Here is a 16937-nt window from a genome sequence, read left to right as displayed (position 1 = left end):
GAGATGTATAAGAGATGTCAAATACAGCACTTTGAAAGGACAGCAGTCATTATTATCTCAGGCACTGGGAAAAATACTGGAGAAGTACCATTAGCTACACAAACCTACCTTTGCAGAGTCAGAAACATTGTCCCAATATGGAGATGGAAAATCCACCTGTCCCATCAAAATCTGATCAAAAAGTACTTCTTGGTCATCTCCACTTCTGTAAAATAAAAAACAAAAACAACAAAACCCACAAAGGCATTATTTCCAGAGCTGGTTATAAGAAGTTTCTTGAAATTGCTTTTAATTGGAGATTCCTTAGCATGCTTTAGGAAACTGTTTATTTTTCCTAAGCATGCAGACACAGATGTGAATGCTGAGGTCAATAAAACAATGCTCATTTGGCACTTTCTTTCTGAGGTAACCTGCTTGTCTTTAGGACGGTCAACCACTTTGCAATTGCTCTGAGGGAGAGAAAAAATCTGACATGCCATTAAGTGGTTTACATTTTATCAATCTTTTACAAATCACAAAATAACTTGCATTTTGTCCATGAAAGATTTTTATTTCACTATGTATTTTAAACATCAGGCAAAGACACCCAGAACCCATAATGGAGGATCTTGCTTTGTAACCTAATTAAGTTTAAACTAAAATAAGCAAACACAAGACAGAGTGAAATCACAAACATTTATGGGATTTCTGAAAATCACTATGCACAGCATGGGAAAAACCAAACCCTACAAGCACAAAACTTGTTTAATGCAGAAGCAGCACAGGGACCAATTCACAGAGCAAGGATGGTTGAAGAGATCATTCCATACCCACGGAATGGAGGGAAACCACAGAGCAGGATGTAAGTAATCACGCCCGCTGCCCAGATGTCCACCTTCAAGCCATACCTATAAGTGTGAGAGATATGGTTAGAGGAATCTAATGTCCAGGAACTACAGTACAAGAACAGAGAAAACATTTTCAGAATAATTTTAAACTGAGATGGGAGTTTAGGTTAGATATTAGGAGGAAGTTTTTCACACAGAGGGTGGTGACACACTGGAACAGGTTGCCCAAGGAGGTTGTGGATGCCCCATCCCTGGAGGCATTCAAGGCCAGGCTGGATGTGGCTCTGGGCAGCCTGGTCTGGTGGTTGGTGACCCTGCACATAGCAGGGGGGTTGAAACTAAATGATCATTGTGGTCCTTTTCAACCCAGGCCATTCTATGATTCTACGGTTCTACGGTTCTAAGGTTCTACAGTTCTATGATTCTATGAATTGTTAAAAAGTTCTTACATATTTTTATCTGCTCTTTCACTATATTCTATCTACTGACCTATTCTAATTTTGCTTTCATTTCTTTTGTTTTTCATTTACATCTTAAAACTACGTCAGATAAGAATTTGTAAATGTCCAGAAGATAATATTCTGTTTGCTTAGCTTGACGGTGACCTCTATCAACAGAAAGCCTACAGTGATGAAAAGATGGCCACAGGCTGCTCAAACCAGCAGATATTTATTGGTGGAACAAAGAAAAGGACAGTGTTGACAACAAAATAAAATTAAGTAAACAGTATCTAGTAATCTCTGGAGATAGCGTCAGAATTAATTTTATGGTACGTGCAATTGGCTAGTTAGTAACTTAATGCTGAGAAGTTTGAGGCTAACTACAAAGCAACCTGCTCTACTTACAAATTCAGCACTGCTTTGAGCTGGTTTTGGCAAGATAGCCTCCAGAGGTCCCTTCTGACTAAACTGTCCTATGCGGTATGATTCAGCATCAAATCCAAGCAAATCCAGCATCATAGAAATCCTAGCTGCAAGAACTCCAATCTGGCACAATGTCAAGAATGCACTACTGCAAACAGAACAATGAATTCTCGCTAGAATTGATTTACCCAGTTTCAGCAATGATTTCTGGAGCTACATATGTTGGGGTCCCACAGACAGTGTATAGAGGTCCATCCACAATGGTTGCTAGGCCAAAGTCCCCTAACTTCAGGGACTTGCTTCCATCTTGGTGTTCATATACCTAAATCAGGAACAGAATTCAAATGTTTAAAAGAGTTCTACCAAGGGAACTACTGTACAATTTATTAACTGTCTGAAAAATTCCTTTTAATTAATTTGTTCTCTTGCTTGCACGCAACACACTCAGCAGCAAGTTTTGAAAATTCAGACAAATAGGACAATTTTCTACGAGTCGTTGGGAAAGACTTACCTTGCTACCTAGCTAACAAAGGATGTATTTCCTCTCGCTAAAAACAAAAGTATAAAACCAAAGGTCTGGCCTTCCAGCAGAAGTGTTCCTAAGTTAACTCCACACTGATAGCCAATTCACAGCGTAGGTATTTCGAGTTCTTGAGTTTTACTTACAAAGAGCTTAAAGGTTCACACAGGGCTTTCACGTTCATAGATAACACAACAGTGAGCAACAGCACAACTGATAGTAACAACAGATGCTTCTGTGTGTACCTAAGTGACAAATGCACACCCAGCTGGGCTGCTTTACCCAGCAACAGTCCTCTCCTTGTATAACTGCCTAACACCAGTCTCCTACTGGTATGTGTTCCCACCATTATCAATGGACATAGGCTAGGCTGATAATAAGAACACCTAAAGATCCTCCCTTAAAACACACGTGGTCTTTACAGAACGTGATATTTGGGGGGTTTCATGGGTGGGAAGGGAGATTAAGAAACAAGAAAAACCAGAAACTTCAGTAAAAAATACACATTTGAAAATCTAGTACAATGCAAAAGAACAAATGCAAAGCTACAAACACTGAATACATGCAGAAAATGCTTAAACCAAAGACTGAAACTAATCTAAATTACACACTGCACTATGAATCTATCTTTAATCCAACTACTACTTTGGGTTCTTGCTGCCTGTTTTGAAATTATCTATGATGCATGTTAATGCTATTTACCATAACAACACCTTAGAAAATGGAAAGGATCTTAGGAGTGCTTCTTAAAGCATAGGTACATCACATTATTATTTTGCAACCCAAATTAAAGCTCCATACAGTCTGGCTTGTCCACAGTGATACAATGAAAACAATCAGCAGGAATGCCTGAGAAAATGAGAATATATCACACTTCACGATCAAAAACAGCATCACCCTTAATACCTATCTCAGTCAGTCCTGCATCAAATACCAAACTTGTCTGCAAGTTTTTGCAGAGCAAAATTTTCTTAAATAATTTAGTGCTTTCTGCAATGGACCCCTGAATGGTTCACTTAGTGCAAAAATGAAATACTTGGCTATATTATAGAATAAAATAAAATCCCATAGCCAAGCATCTCCTTTGTTATTGTTTGTCATTTGGGGGTTTGAGTGGAACCCCACCTCTGTCTTGAATCACCACTACCATATGATACAGTCACAAGCTGACATTCAGAAGACACAGAATTCTTTTTCTTTTTTTATGTAATTTTCAACAATAAAACTGGATCTTTAAAAGGATCAACATTTTGATATAGATTCATATTTCTCTGCTGCTAAACCAGAAGAAAGATGGGCTTAGAGAAAAGCACTGGAAAAAAAAAAAAGCAATTATGGTTTTATTAAAAACACAGATTGTTAAATACATCTGGTTCCTGAAACTAAAGAAAGTGCTCCTTGAAATGGCTGTAATAAATCTAATTTCAACAACAGTTTTAATTAAAGGCTAGAGACTAGAGCTTTAAATATTCACTTGCTGAAAAATGTAAAGTGTTCACTAAGACATTAAGAGCTGAATTCAGTCTAATTAGCATCTCCTATTATATTTCATGCTGCTATAAAGACTCCTCTGAGTTGTGCTGACCTACTCATCATCTGTAAGTTTCCTCCACTAACAGTCTGAACCTTATATATACCAGAAATTATTTATGGAAAAGGCTTGTTTGGCATTATTTACCAATGGAAGAAGTTTGGTACTGTGCATTTTCTTGTACTTTGCTCCACCTGTTTTCAGGGACTACTTTCCTTGGAAAGCTACTTCACTTGACTTGTAAAACCAAACAAAGTAACTTTTCCTTACCCTGCTATAATTCCATATAAAAAGGATTCCATCTCGAAGCTGTGGTATGTTCCTTGCCAGTCAAGGAACGTGAAAGACAATTTAATGCTTGTGTTATTCAGAACAAACGCTATATATGTTCTACTGCATTTAAATACCAAAGGGCAATTAAAGAAATGGGAATTAGTGCAAATTACCCTCTATGTAGTGCTTTCACTGTTTTAACTAAGCAGTAAAACTGTGTAATTGTACAACACTAATTGAATGCAGCCACACATAATTGTGTGCCACCATATGTATCCTATTACTATAAAGACTGTCAGTATTTTCTAAGCTGCTCTTGTGATCACTGCAGATGGCAACAGTCAGAGAAGTTGTTCTCTAGGGTTTATTATATGGCTATAAAGACATCCCATGACTTGACAAAATAAACGTGCTAAATGGCAGCAATTATGAAAAATGTTCCAATTAAAGCATGGAAGGCACCCTCTAGAGAATAAAAAATGTGCACGTTGGTAAAAAATCACAGATAATCAGCATACCCTAAAATCTTGGACGCTGATTGTTAGGACAGCTTATAAGCGTTTTATAGATTCCAGGAAAATAACTCTAATGGCAGTCTGATGATACAAGAAGTACCCATCCCATTTAGCAGGTAAGAAGGTCGAAGTAGGACCTAAGAAATACATAAGCCTGTGGGCAGTCAATGCCAGAGACAGAGTCAGAACCCAGCTAAGCCTGGTTCAAAAGCTCTCTTCCGAAACAATTCATTTCTTTCAAAGATGTAATAAACCTTAGAAAATTTGTTAGTCAAATGCTGGCTGTTATGGTTATGATGTTGTAAAGAGTGAAGTACTGCATACTCACTGCTCAGTATCAATTGCAATGTAGTACCTCTGCATACATACAACAGAGGAAAAATCACTCATAAGCAATTTGGCTACAGTGCAAAACAACGTGATTATCCATGGTAGTGTGTATTTCCAGAGATGGCTGGGCTGGAAGATTTTATTCTCTCTCTGTTGTCCCCACCTCCTGCCAACTTTCCTCTCATTCCCATAAGTTTCATTCTACTGCTGCCAGGAATTTAGAGACATCTCAAGACAATCCCCTACACCAAGACATTACTGCACATCCCTTGTCAAAGCGTTAATGAATCCTGACGTGTGACTGCCATAACCTCTGCATGCAGCCACCTGTGAATACCAAGGGCTGCTAAAGGAATATTGATCACTGGTTTCTAATTAGATTTTTGCACAAGTTTTTAGCAGTTTCTGCAAAATTAGGCCAGACTACTTCCTCAGCCAGAGCTATGGAGGTACTTATTGCTAGAGGAGCCTCAACTATAAGAATCCAATTCCCTGGAATTTTGTCAAGATCTACCTGAATCAGCTTTCCCCTAAAACCTTCTCAGCGTTGAGCAGTACTAAACACATGGCAGACAGCACACAGATGAGAGAACTGACATTCTAGGTCTTGTTAATATTGTTCTATGTTTATAGAAAAATTGGGATATCTTCATACTGGAACATGTCAGCAGTAATTAAGAGAAATTAATTTAATGGAAGAAATGAAATCAGCTTGAGAACACAACTGCTGCATTCAAGAAAACAAAAACCTCAGGAGGACTAAGCATCAGGGCATTGTTTTCATTGTCTTCAGTGGATAGTGCTCATACAGGTTCAGTGAGAAAAAGAAAGATTTAGCCTGCTTGTTTAAAGAAATATCTATAGTGTTCTATAGGATTATTTGGGAGAGAAGGATTTAGAAGTGTCTTCCTGGTTCTGCTCTGACATAGCACATGATTTGGACACAACATTTATACAATCTTGGTAAAACTGAGCTGCTGCTAATTGCTTAAGCAGCTGCAGACATACAGAGTGGTCTATCGGGGACACCATTCCTTTGTATTTATGTGAAGTCTGAGATTACACAGCAGCTCACTAAAAGTTCACTTCTAGTGATCACTAAAATCATTCCGTTGCTGTGTCCTGGGGAACAGTCTAGACATACCAGCTGATGTTATGGGCTTTTTTGTGTAAGTTGTTAATCTTAGGAGAGCTTTACAATGCTAAGATTAAAACTAAATAACTTAAAAGCCTGAAATAAACTTGGGGCATATCTGGAAGGAGAGAAAAATGCAGACCTTCTCTCACACACTCCAAAGTTATCAACAACACTGAAAGCTGAATTTTCACTCACCAAGAGGTTCTCCGGCTTGATATCCCTGTGAACGATGTTCAGGCTGTGAAGATACTTGATGGCACTGGCCAGATTGTAAAGCATCCCACTGGCATCCCGCTCTGTGTATTTGTTGGTGGAAGTAATAGCATCAAAAAGATCTCCTCCCTGGAGCAAAATGACCACAGCATATAAGTAACATTATTTGTGTAATGACTGAAAAAAAAACTGAGGGAACGTCAGTGAGTATCATTTGTTGAGGAGGAGGAGGAGCAGCAGTTTTCTTGCTTTATGCAATATAATGACACCTCCCATGGCGGCAGCTGAACGTATTGCTAATTCAGTACCATTTGCCATAACTTAGTTGGACAGCCATGAGGCTGGAGTCTCCACTGCAAACCGTTCTCACCTGCTGATGTTTCTGTAACATGTTCAGTGCTTGCCAACCTTTTTATTCTGGGTCCCTGTTGCAACTTTCTGGCATGGCCTACATACCTGCCTGTCATGATGCTGCATACCAACTCTTGCCATTTTTATTATAATTAGAAACAGGCTGACACCACATTTTTGTGTAAAGCCTGACTGAACCCCAGAAAAATGAAGAAACTCTGAATAACACTCAGGTCAGCTACCTGCCAATATATATGGCAAAATTATACTGGAAGACATTTTAGGATTAACATCAGTAGTTCACCTTAACTATAAATACAGATGGCAACTTGTACCATTTCCAGGTCAACATGCTGTCTAATTCAGCTGAAAGTTACTGCTGATGAAAAAAAAAAAAAGAGAAAAAGAAGAAGAAATGAAGGAATATTAAGCAGAAGTCCACAAAGCAGGACTTGAGGCAGCCATTGCAGTTGGATTACTCTGCCAGGGCTGAGATGGCAAGCAGGAACAAGAACATAGGAGTGTTTGGAGAAAGACTGAAAAATAATAGTTTAAAGAAGAGATTAAGGTGGAAGTGTGATAGAACAAAAGAAAAAGCAAATATCTTTTGAGAGGTATTACTCATTTTGGCCAAAACCAAAGCAGCACAAAACCAAAGGAGACATGGGCCAACAACAACAGCAACAACAACAACAACAAGAATAGGGAACGGATAATTCTGCAAAAAGAATGCAAAAAATGCTGCTTCAGTCACAACATCAGGAGAAAAATTACACCACAAAAAACTGCATTGTGAAGAAATGGAAGGTACTTTCTGAGGGCAATGGAAAAGTCACAGCTTTTGCCAACTCTCATGATTTTATCATCAGCCTTGAGATATTTGGTGGCTTTTTTAAGGCTCAGCTGCAGGTTATTAAAACATTGCTTTCACTCAGAGAAATAAGGAGCAAGGAGAAATGAAAATAATGTTTCCAGAAATCAAGGTTACAAAGAAAAAGGTAGGAAAAAGCAACTACTAAAGGTTTGAACCTGAGAAAACAGCTATTACTTTTAAGTACAACACAAAACAAAACAAAAAATCAGAACTACTGAAAAATCAGCTTTGTTGAGATGCAGCTGAAGACTGCCAGGGTGGGTTTATTCCCACCGTAGATGCCAAACTCCAGCTCTGGAAAGTGCTTGCAGCCAAACACTGTCAAATCTGGACTGCATCAGAACGTCCTGGTCTGGCTGGTGACTGATGAAGATACATCAAGGTACATAGTGTGAAGGAAAAGGAGGAAGAAAAGGCAAGTTAAACCAGATACAAGATTAGAGAGAAAGGCCAAATATTTGGCAAAAGTACAATACACTGGCATTACCTGATCCCTAAGTATTAGATATCAGCATGTGGCAAAATATGTGAGATAAATAATCTATCTTCCCTACGCTCCTTCCTGTGAAGCCCCTGTACCAGCTGCTTTTTAACATGAGGTCGTGGATTAGACAGATCTTTGGTCTTATCTAATACGTTCCAGATGCTCAGGAGAAGTGTCCATAACATCAGCAAAGGATCTGTCTCAAAACAAAGAAAACAGTCTGAGCTGAGATGTGAAGAACAAGAAGGAAAGAAGATGAAACTTAGAAAGAGAAGGGAAAATTTCAGCGTGAAGTCAGAAGAAAAAGAACAAATGTTCACGTGCAAGGAAAACTCAAACTCCAGATAAGAGAGGATGCAGAGTACACAGGGAGCCAAGCTAATGTGAAGCAGAATCATTTTCTCCAGCAAGTCATCTACTTAGTGAAGTTTCTCACCAGGTAGTCTGGAAAGAAAAGAGTGTGTATTTAGCCTGTGAGACTCTGCAGTTAAAAGAGAGGTGACATCCTAGAAAGAGTTAACACAGCTGACAGCTGTATCAGGCGGAATGTTTTTCAGACTTCCCTGTCCCTGAAGAGCACTTTACCCTGCAAGGTTCTGCTTAGCTGATTCACACAGCGGGTCCCTATCATTTATTCAGGCACAAGGGGTGAGCTCAGGCTGACATTTCAGTCTTAAATCCTGTGTTCAGGAGTGAAATCAGACCAGCACATCTGAATGCAGTTTTTATCATCTGTGCACATGAGGAAGTATACTTGGAAGTACAGTAACCAATTATTTATTTATTACCTTGTTATGTAAATGATATAATCTATCTCTTTTTTTTTTTCTGCAAAAGTGAAATCATATCCTGGAGCAGTAAAGGAAACTCTGTAATAAATCTTGCTTGTTAAATTGGCCAAACCCCTGTTAGGTTTGAATAACAATTTTGTTTCGCTGTGTAAAGAGGCAGTGTGCCAGAAGCCAGGTCTTTGCTTCCTTTTACAAGCACCATTTGCAATGTGTTTATATTTGTATTTATGAAGTGCTTTTTCTTACACTTTACAAAGCAATGAATGCCCTAACTGCCACGAAGCGAGGGCAGTATTTGCAGCAGTCACTTATGTCAAGCATGTTACTACCAATTAATACAGGGTGGCATTAACTGAAACCGTGCTCTGCAGCATCAAGCAAATCTCCTTGAATGTCTTTCCTGTCTGTGAGTTTGATTTAAACTCAGCTCTTCAAAAGTCAGTCAATAACAGATGGTTAATCAGTTCTAACAGTGCACACTATGAAATGGTAACAGTCAGCAATTGGTGAATTAACAATTAATGTCTTCCCAGAAATTCCTTCCCTGATGCCCATAGAATATAGCAAGGCTTTTTTCCCCAATTAAATATTAAGGAGTAGATGTTTGCTTCATAGAAAGCAAACTTCCCAGGAGTAGGATATTTCTTCTCAATTTCTTCTATTATTCCACATAAAAGTAAAGAACATGAGAACAATGCTCTCTAGGATACACAAACTATATAATGTCTACTAAGCCCTTCTACTGCATAACTAAGACTATAGATATCTTATTATTTTCAGCAATCCTGAAGAGCAAAAAAGAAAGAGTGCAAGAAAACAGATTTTTCCAGAAAATAACTGATAGTTTTCTTTATATAAAATTTTTATGGTAATCATTTTGAGAGTTTTTGTCTCTTCCTCTCTTACTAAGCTGAGTAGGACTTTGATTAAAAATTCGCTGGAGACTACAGTTTGAACATTTTTCAAGCATGAATAGCACAGCAGGTTGCACCCATAAAACTGGCTATGTGCTTAAGTCTTGGCATGTTAGACAAGGCACAGCTTTTACTTCTTAGCACACCTCATGGGGCCAAGATGAAAGATTGATTGATAGAGACTGAAGCGATGGCTACACTAGATTACAACATGCAAGAGTACTTGAGGTACCCTCGAAGATGCAAGATGTCTTGAACACTGGTAAAAACACACAGTAGTATAGATCTCAGTGAGCTCACTTACCATAACAAAGAGCAATAATTATGATTAAAATAGTGTTAGATGGTTAATGCCAGCTGTGCTATTTTGCATTGCACTCACAACTGCATTAGAGGGCTGTGCATGTGAAGAAGGTGGGAAAATTCTTCTGGGAATGGCTGCAGAGTGGCTTTCACAGTGTAAGAGTGTAAGGATTTTGCTTTTTTGCTAGGTGTTAACCATTCAAACAGAGACTAAACAGAGACGCTGAGTACCCCATTCATTCCTTGCCACCAGCACATCCCAGTGTGCTTCCTCAGAGCTTGGAGACAGTTGACAGCAGGGTTAGCTGGGCCGTAAGCTCCCCAGCATCGCTCAACACAAGCAGGCCTCAGGCAGGCTCAAACCTATGAGGACAACATGGCCACCTCCTGAGCACTCAGGAGGGTGGAGTGTAACCAGAGCTTTCTATGGATAACAAGGCTTTCTCAGCCTGTTGCAAAAATAGAGATTATCTACGGCCATCCACCCATGGCCCTGCCTGATGGCTCCTTGCCTGGCAGCACAGCAGCTTAGCAGAGAGTAGGTAAGTGCAATGCTGCACTGGAAACCTGGCAGTGTCACTGCTGCTGCAAGACAGCACAAGAGAGAAGATACCAAACAAAATATGTTTCATTCTCCTTTCTCTCCTACTCAAGAAGTTCTTAACACTTGGACATGGGATCATCCTATCAAACCTCGCAGTGAAGGGCCTACATTAAGAGCATCCCTAATCTCCACCTGCAACCAGTGCAAAGCACTGCAGAGAGCAGCCCTCCTTTCCAAAATCTCTCACCGTCTCTGTTAGTGCCCATTTCTCACCACAGATACAGAGGATGCCTACAGAAGATGATCATGCTTTTAATTCAAATGGAAGTGATCCAGGTCCCAGGGTTCGGAGTACCTGCCTTGCTCTCAAGTGCTGACACCAGGCCTGCACACAAATGCTGCTGCACAGCAAAGGCTTCCTTACTGCAATGCTTTCCTTAAACACTTAAATCAGTAGATTTCCCAGGTGTAGGCCTGAAAGACTGTCCCAGGAGAACTTGCTGATCAAGACACAGGAGAAGTGGATGCTAGAAAGATTTCCTTCTCAAATAGCTGAGGAAGGATTGCTATTTCCATTATGAATGTGAAAAACAGGTGTATTCTGTTAAAATATGTATGGAGGACAACATGTCCTCAGTGATTTTCTGTTCTCATTTGGATAATTTACTCAAAAGTATTTCACCACCTTTTATGCACAGTGACATACTGGTGTATTAGTATCAGAACCAAGAACTAGATTCAGACCTCATACATTGTGTTGTTGACAGTATAGGGGCAAGAGATGACCTGGATGAAGTTTCACAATCTAGTTTGAATAAATAAAATCTGGGACTTACAATGAAGAAATAAATAGGGCTCCAAATATAAAACATTGCATTCACAAAGTTACTTTTTGGAACAGAGCCGTGCTTTAAATAGGTTTTCTCCTTCACTTCCTCCACTTCCTGCAGCTGAATTTTAGGTTATTATCAAGGATAGAAACCTGACAATATGTTAATATAAATCAGTGGAGAAAGCAGTCAAGTAATATTGTCTACGTTTAGCATAGGTTCATAAAATTAAACTCTTTTATCAAATAATATTGAATTTTTGATATTTACATCTTATCAGAGTGGGGGTACTTTCACTTCACTTCATGGAAGATGCCTTTTGCTTAGAGGAACTTTTAAAAGAGAATACTTTTGGAGGAGTAAGTAAAACAGATCATTTCCAAAGTACTGTTCATAGGGCATTTCCTAGCACGACAGAAAGGTAGATGTGTACATATTTCAAAGCTGTAACAAAATTCGACTGAGGGTTACACATCTTTCAGTAGGGCACTGGACGAGACCCATGCATTATAAGCATCATGACACAGTGCTATGATTTTGACTAAGCTTTAGTACGAGTACAATTTCTGACAATCTTTAGCAAGCAGCTTAACTCCAGAACACTCACCTTTACAAGTTCCATGACAAGGTATAACTCAGTTGGCATGTCCATCTCCTCAATGAGAAGTACAATATTGGGGTGCTTGACTCGTCTTAAAATGGACACCTCATTCTGGATCATGTGCTCCTGCCACACAAAAAAAATTTTCAATGACTACAGATTGGTAGGAGAACTTTTCACTTCCATGTACAGTGGAAAATGCAAAGAGGACTGGGACCTGTGAGAATTCTTCAGGGTTTTTTTAGAACAGTTATTCATAGTGCCTCTGGCAAAACAGAAGAAACTAGTCTAGAAACATCATCAGTGTGACAACTGAAAAAAAGAACTAAGAATACAGAAAACAAAACACAAGAAAAGGCATTTCTGACATTAAAAAAAAAAGGAAGTATGGAAGCTTTTAAATCTTCTCCAATGCAAAAGTATTCTGCTTAGTAATATGATTGCATTTTTTCACATAATTTTTTGTTATAAAAGTTTAAAATGTAACAAATTCATTTTCATAAAGCTGATATCATTTTGATTAGCCTGGTGATACTGACTGGTATTTTTACAATCAGTATTATTATTCTGCTGTTTTCTGTAGTATCTGGATTAAGAAAGGTAGCAGACATAATTATAGAGGTCAAGAGCAAGAGGTGTGAGTGTACCCACATACAACCAATCAAATGAAATCAACACATGCATTTTGAAAGGCACCTTCAAGTCTTTTATACTGATACTCCAAGGGTCTGTAGATGGCTGGCTGGCAAAGGATTGAACCAAGAAGATTGTAACTCTTGCCAGGAAGAAGATATGAACAGCTTCCCAAACCAATCTCTCATAAAATGTTCCTTGAAAAAAAAAAAAGTTTTGGTCTCATTCAAAATTTCATACTTACTTTTCCTCTACATTTACTTTTTTTGATTATTTTCAGAGCATATTCTCTACCGGTTGATCTGAGGAAAGAGAAAAGAAAAAAAAAAGTTACATTCAATCACTGAATATTTTTCAAAGTCCAGCTTTTATCTGTCATTTTAGCACATTATTAATCACCAGGCCTAGGCTAGAATTTTGTTCAAGTAGTTGTTTTATCAAAAATTGAAGCTCTGATTTGATTTTTTTTTTTACATTTAGACATTTCAATATTTTGAAGCAAAATCTATTTTTTCATTTTACAGTGGTTTCTGATCTTTCTTCTGCAGTTTTGTATAAAACTTGCTATTATTTAGAGATCTCAATCTTCTCAAAAATGGAAGGTTTGGTTCTCCATTAAACAAAAAATATGAGTGCAGAAAATACCTGATTTTTCACATTGCAAATATGCACTCATAACTGCTAAGACAAAAATCCTTGCAATAATGTATTCAGTAAATATGTTATCTAGCAGAGTTAAATATGATGTTAATGAGACAGAATATGAAAGGTTCTGGTGACAATAAGACATTATAGAGAATTAATTCAGATTAAGATCCAATTTCCTTTTGGGTGGTATTTTTTGGAAACTTCATGATATTTATCACTATTACATGCATATTTATTATAGAATACCAGCATAGAAAATGAAGCTTATAGACAAGTTCATTGAATCAATTTTCATTTCTTTATCAAGTTATAAACCTAGTATAGGCTGTAAGTTTGAAAACAAGAAGCTCTGTTCACAAGATCCAGTTTTACTATTAGGTTAAATGAAGAATGGGTAATATGGGAAAAAGCTGTTACTGAAACACTTCTGTAATAAAAATCAAAATGGTTTGCATAAGTCTATTTACATTGCACTTAGGTGCAAAATAAATTTAAAAATGTCCTCCCAAGATTATGAAGTGATATTTATCAGGGAGTATAATGATAAAACAAAGGTTAGTGGCTTTAAACTAAAATAGGGGAGATTTAGATTAGATAGTAGGAAGAAATTCTTCACTACAAGGGCGATGAGGCACTGGCACAGATTGTCTAGAGAAGCTGTGAGAAGCTGTAAATGCCTCATCCCTGGAGGTATTCAACGCCAGGTTGGATGGGACTTTGCAAAATCTTCTCTGGTGGTACTGTCCCTGCCCATGGGAAGGGAAGTGGAATTGGATAATTTGTAAGGTACCTTCCAATCGAAATCATTCCCTGATTCCATGATTTTTCATTCTTCATTTAGGAGAAGAAAAAAAAAAAAAAAAAAAGGTTAAATTGATTCATTAAACTGATATGGAAATTAAATGGAGAATTGACTAGGTATGAAATTGTGCACTGCTTGTCAGGCAGGACAGGCAAAATGAGTCCTGGCTGAAAGTACTGCATTACCAAAATGGGCATGATCATTGCCATATTTGAACATGGAGGTATCTTCTCACGGTGATGTGGGCTCTAAGGGCCATGCAGACAGTAGCAAAGAGCATAAAAAACCAAATGTAATGTAGCTAGATATTCAAGTTTTGAGGTCAGCAGGAGAGTAAAGACAGTCTATAGATTGAGACGTCAATTAAATGACTGCAAAAAGAATCACAGTGGATGCTGCTGTTTAGGACTTGGAAAAGGAATACAACATGGTTTGAGGAAAGAAAAAATTAAAACTTTTGTACTTCCCTACTAGAGGTCTTAATTCCATGTGTTGGTGCTTGGTGGCTACATACAACTCAGAGAAAGGACATGCAGAGCTATCTGCACTATTTCTGGGGAATGAAAGGAGGAGGTAGCAGAAGTAATATTAGAAATTAAGATATCTGCTGTCCAAACTCAGATAAAATACGCTCTCTTTCAGTAGGAGTGTCTTTCGTACTCCTTGATTGCCCTAGGAATGCTTCCTTTCTGTCATGAAAAAGGAAATTGATGGTTTTTGTTGGCCATGAGAGACTACATGTACTCACAAACAGAGAAATATGAGCTAGTGAGGAAATGTCAGAATTTGGAAGTATCTGAAAGTTAAAAATGAACACATATGAAAACACCGCAGGACAAATTGCGCATACGATGGAGCAGATATATAAAGAGCAGTTGACAACTCTGACTGCTCTTTGTTTTAGTAAAAATAAAATTAAAGTGAAGATAATGCAAATCCTTTCCCCTAAAAGCTGCAGAGCCACGGGCCGTCAGCAGCCCAGGAACCTCCATAACTTACAAATCTGCCAAAAAACATGCATGGCAGTGCCAGAAAGCCAAGTGAAATGGGCATATCGTATCACCTCTCACCTACTACTTAAGCTGAACAGTAAAAAAAGTGCACATGAAGTACAAAACACATTACCACTGGTTTAGAGTCTGGAAGCACAGCACTAGCACAGTGTGTAGCATTGGGCCTACAGTTCATAGAAAGGCTCTGGGCCACACTCCCCAGTGTTTCAGCCTTTTGCTGAAAGGCTCAAAGTTCACAGAGATTTCCACTGTGCAAGAGGCAAAAATCTATCTTTACAATCATTACTTATTTATTGTGTATTATTGATGACTGTGTATGTGTGTGCACATTCAAGACCATAAAGAATGCATGGAATGGCACGTAGAAATCGACGCAATTAATATTTTGAAGATCATTTTTGGTTTGAACTGTTCACGGCAGGAAGAAAATGCCTTTGAATGCATTTCAAGGTTTGGAGTGGCCAACCAGCTCACACAGCTACAGAGAAGGCATATCCATGTGATCAGTGGAGATGTATAACAAGACTCATTCATACTTGCTTAACACCTCACAGTGCTACTCCTTTGAAGTCTAATGCACACAGGAACTGTACAACAGCAAAAAGTGGAAAAGCCCTCTGTCCCAAGTATCACCCCATCAGTTCTGCTTCTACAAATGATGGGCAAATCAGACTTTGAAGTGAGGCGTTTGTTGCTTAGAAAGACTGTGAAGAATGCTTTTGAAATTGTTTTACACGTATTGACTTTAATTTATTCTCTGAGCCTTGAATTTCACCTTCCACACAAGCAAGAGTATTCTGCTTTAGAAATGAAAACTAACAAATCTATTTTGCTTTGACTTTCAAGCTCTTTCAAAATAGTATCTCTCTGATATATATGCGAACTGTAGAATGGTATGGCTTGGAGACAATAAGAGTATTTATTTGGGAACTGCACTATTTATTTGAGTAATTGGGCTAGTTTAACATACACCCACTAGATACATCATGTTACTGGATACTCCAGGGACTTGGATGATACACAGGAGGACAGGGAACAGCTTGCCTTTTAGCTCTCTAGGACATTATAATTAATGTTATTTTCAACTGTAGTGGGACTTGTGTTTAGTATTGTTCATCTCTTCTCTCAGCTTGAGAAATGGTGAGGCACACTAGGCCATTTGAATTGGCTCTTAGCACGATCACCAGCTGTATCAAACCCACAAAGTACTACTCCATCATGTAAACTCATTCTCTCAGTCAGTACTTTATTTTTATTTTGCCTTTTTCTCTTTTCTTAATGACACATTTTCACCCATGTCTCTTTTTCCATCCATAGGGCTGTACTGTGCTTTCTTACTTTCATACTGTTTTGCCCTGCTTCCCTTGGGTTTCCATGTTCTCCAGTTCAGCCCTCAGACCCTCGAGTTTGATATGAGTAGCTATGGCTTTCTGCACAAGCAGCTCTACAGGATCACATTCTGAAAGAGCTCTGAAGGCCTCACAAGAGCCTTGGCTAGTCCCACAAGCACACTGTGGGATGATACTCTTCCCCTCCCCTGAGAGCTACCTTAACAATCTCCAACTTGCTAGACACTTTCATATACAGACTGGGACCTATCTTTTCCAAGCCAAGGTAATTTATCATCATCTGCCATGAGATCTACCCTCGACTTACTCTCTAGGATTAAAATTATATTTGTGGCAAAAGGTTTTTCTTCTAGCCCAAAGGAGAGGTTACAGACTTCTGTAAGTCTAGGATATAATAATAGAGGACATAAAATTTCATTCATGGAATTTTATTATCAGAACTCAACATCTCTATTGTTCTTTCTTTCATACATTTCCAGCTCCAGTTGTTTTGTGGATGGGTGGGGTTTTTTGTTGTTGTTGTTGTTTCCTTCTCTGCATTCCTACCATCTAACATGAATAATCTTAAAATCACTTCATGTACATCTATT

General features: G+C 38.4%; 1 protein-coding gene across 3 annotated transcripts in view; it reads right to left on the bottom strand.

The window, feature by feature from the left end:
- Nucleotides 1–16937, bottom strand: part of DCLK1 (doublecortin like kinase 1) — a 231611-nt gene that overhangs the window by 30527 nt on the left and 184147 nt on the right. For all 3 annotated transcript variants that reach the window (XM_090133104.1, XM_031615845.2, XM_090133092.1), the window contains 6 exons: nt 12780–12837; nt 11909–12028; nt 6193–6339; nt 1879–2012; nt 810–887; nt 109–205 (listed from right to left, as the gene is read on the bottom strand). In XM_090133104.1, the coding sequence (XP_089989230.1) occupies nt 109–205; nt 810–887; nt 1879–2012; nt 6193–6339; nt 11909–12028; nt 12780–12837 (634 nt within the window). The remainder of the gene's footprint in view (nt 1–108; nt 206–809; nt 888–1878; nt 2013–6192; nt 6340–11908; nt 12029–12779; nt 12838–16937) is intronic.

The sequence above is a fragment of the Phasianus colchicus genome, chromosome 1, assembly GCF_987193195.1.
Source record: "Phasianus colchicus chromosome 1, bPhaCol1.hap1.1, whole genome shotgun sequence".
Lineage (NCBI taxonomy): Eukaryota > Metazoa > Chordata > Aves > Galliformes > Phasianidae > Phasianus > Phasianus colchicus.
The sequence above is the reverse complement of the archived record's forward strand: the minus strand, read 5'-3'. Positions and strand labels throughout refer to the sequence as shown.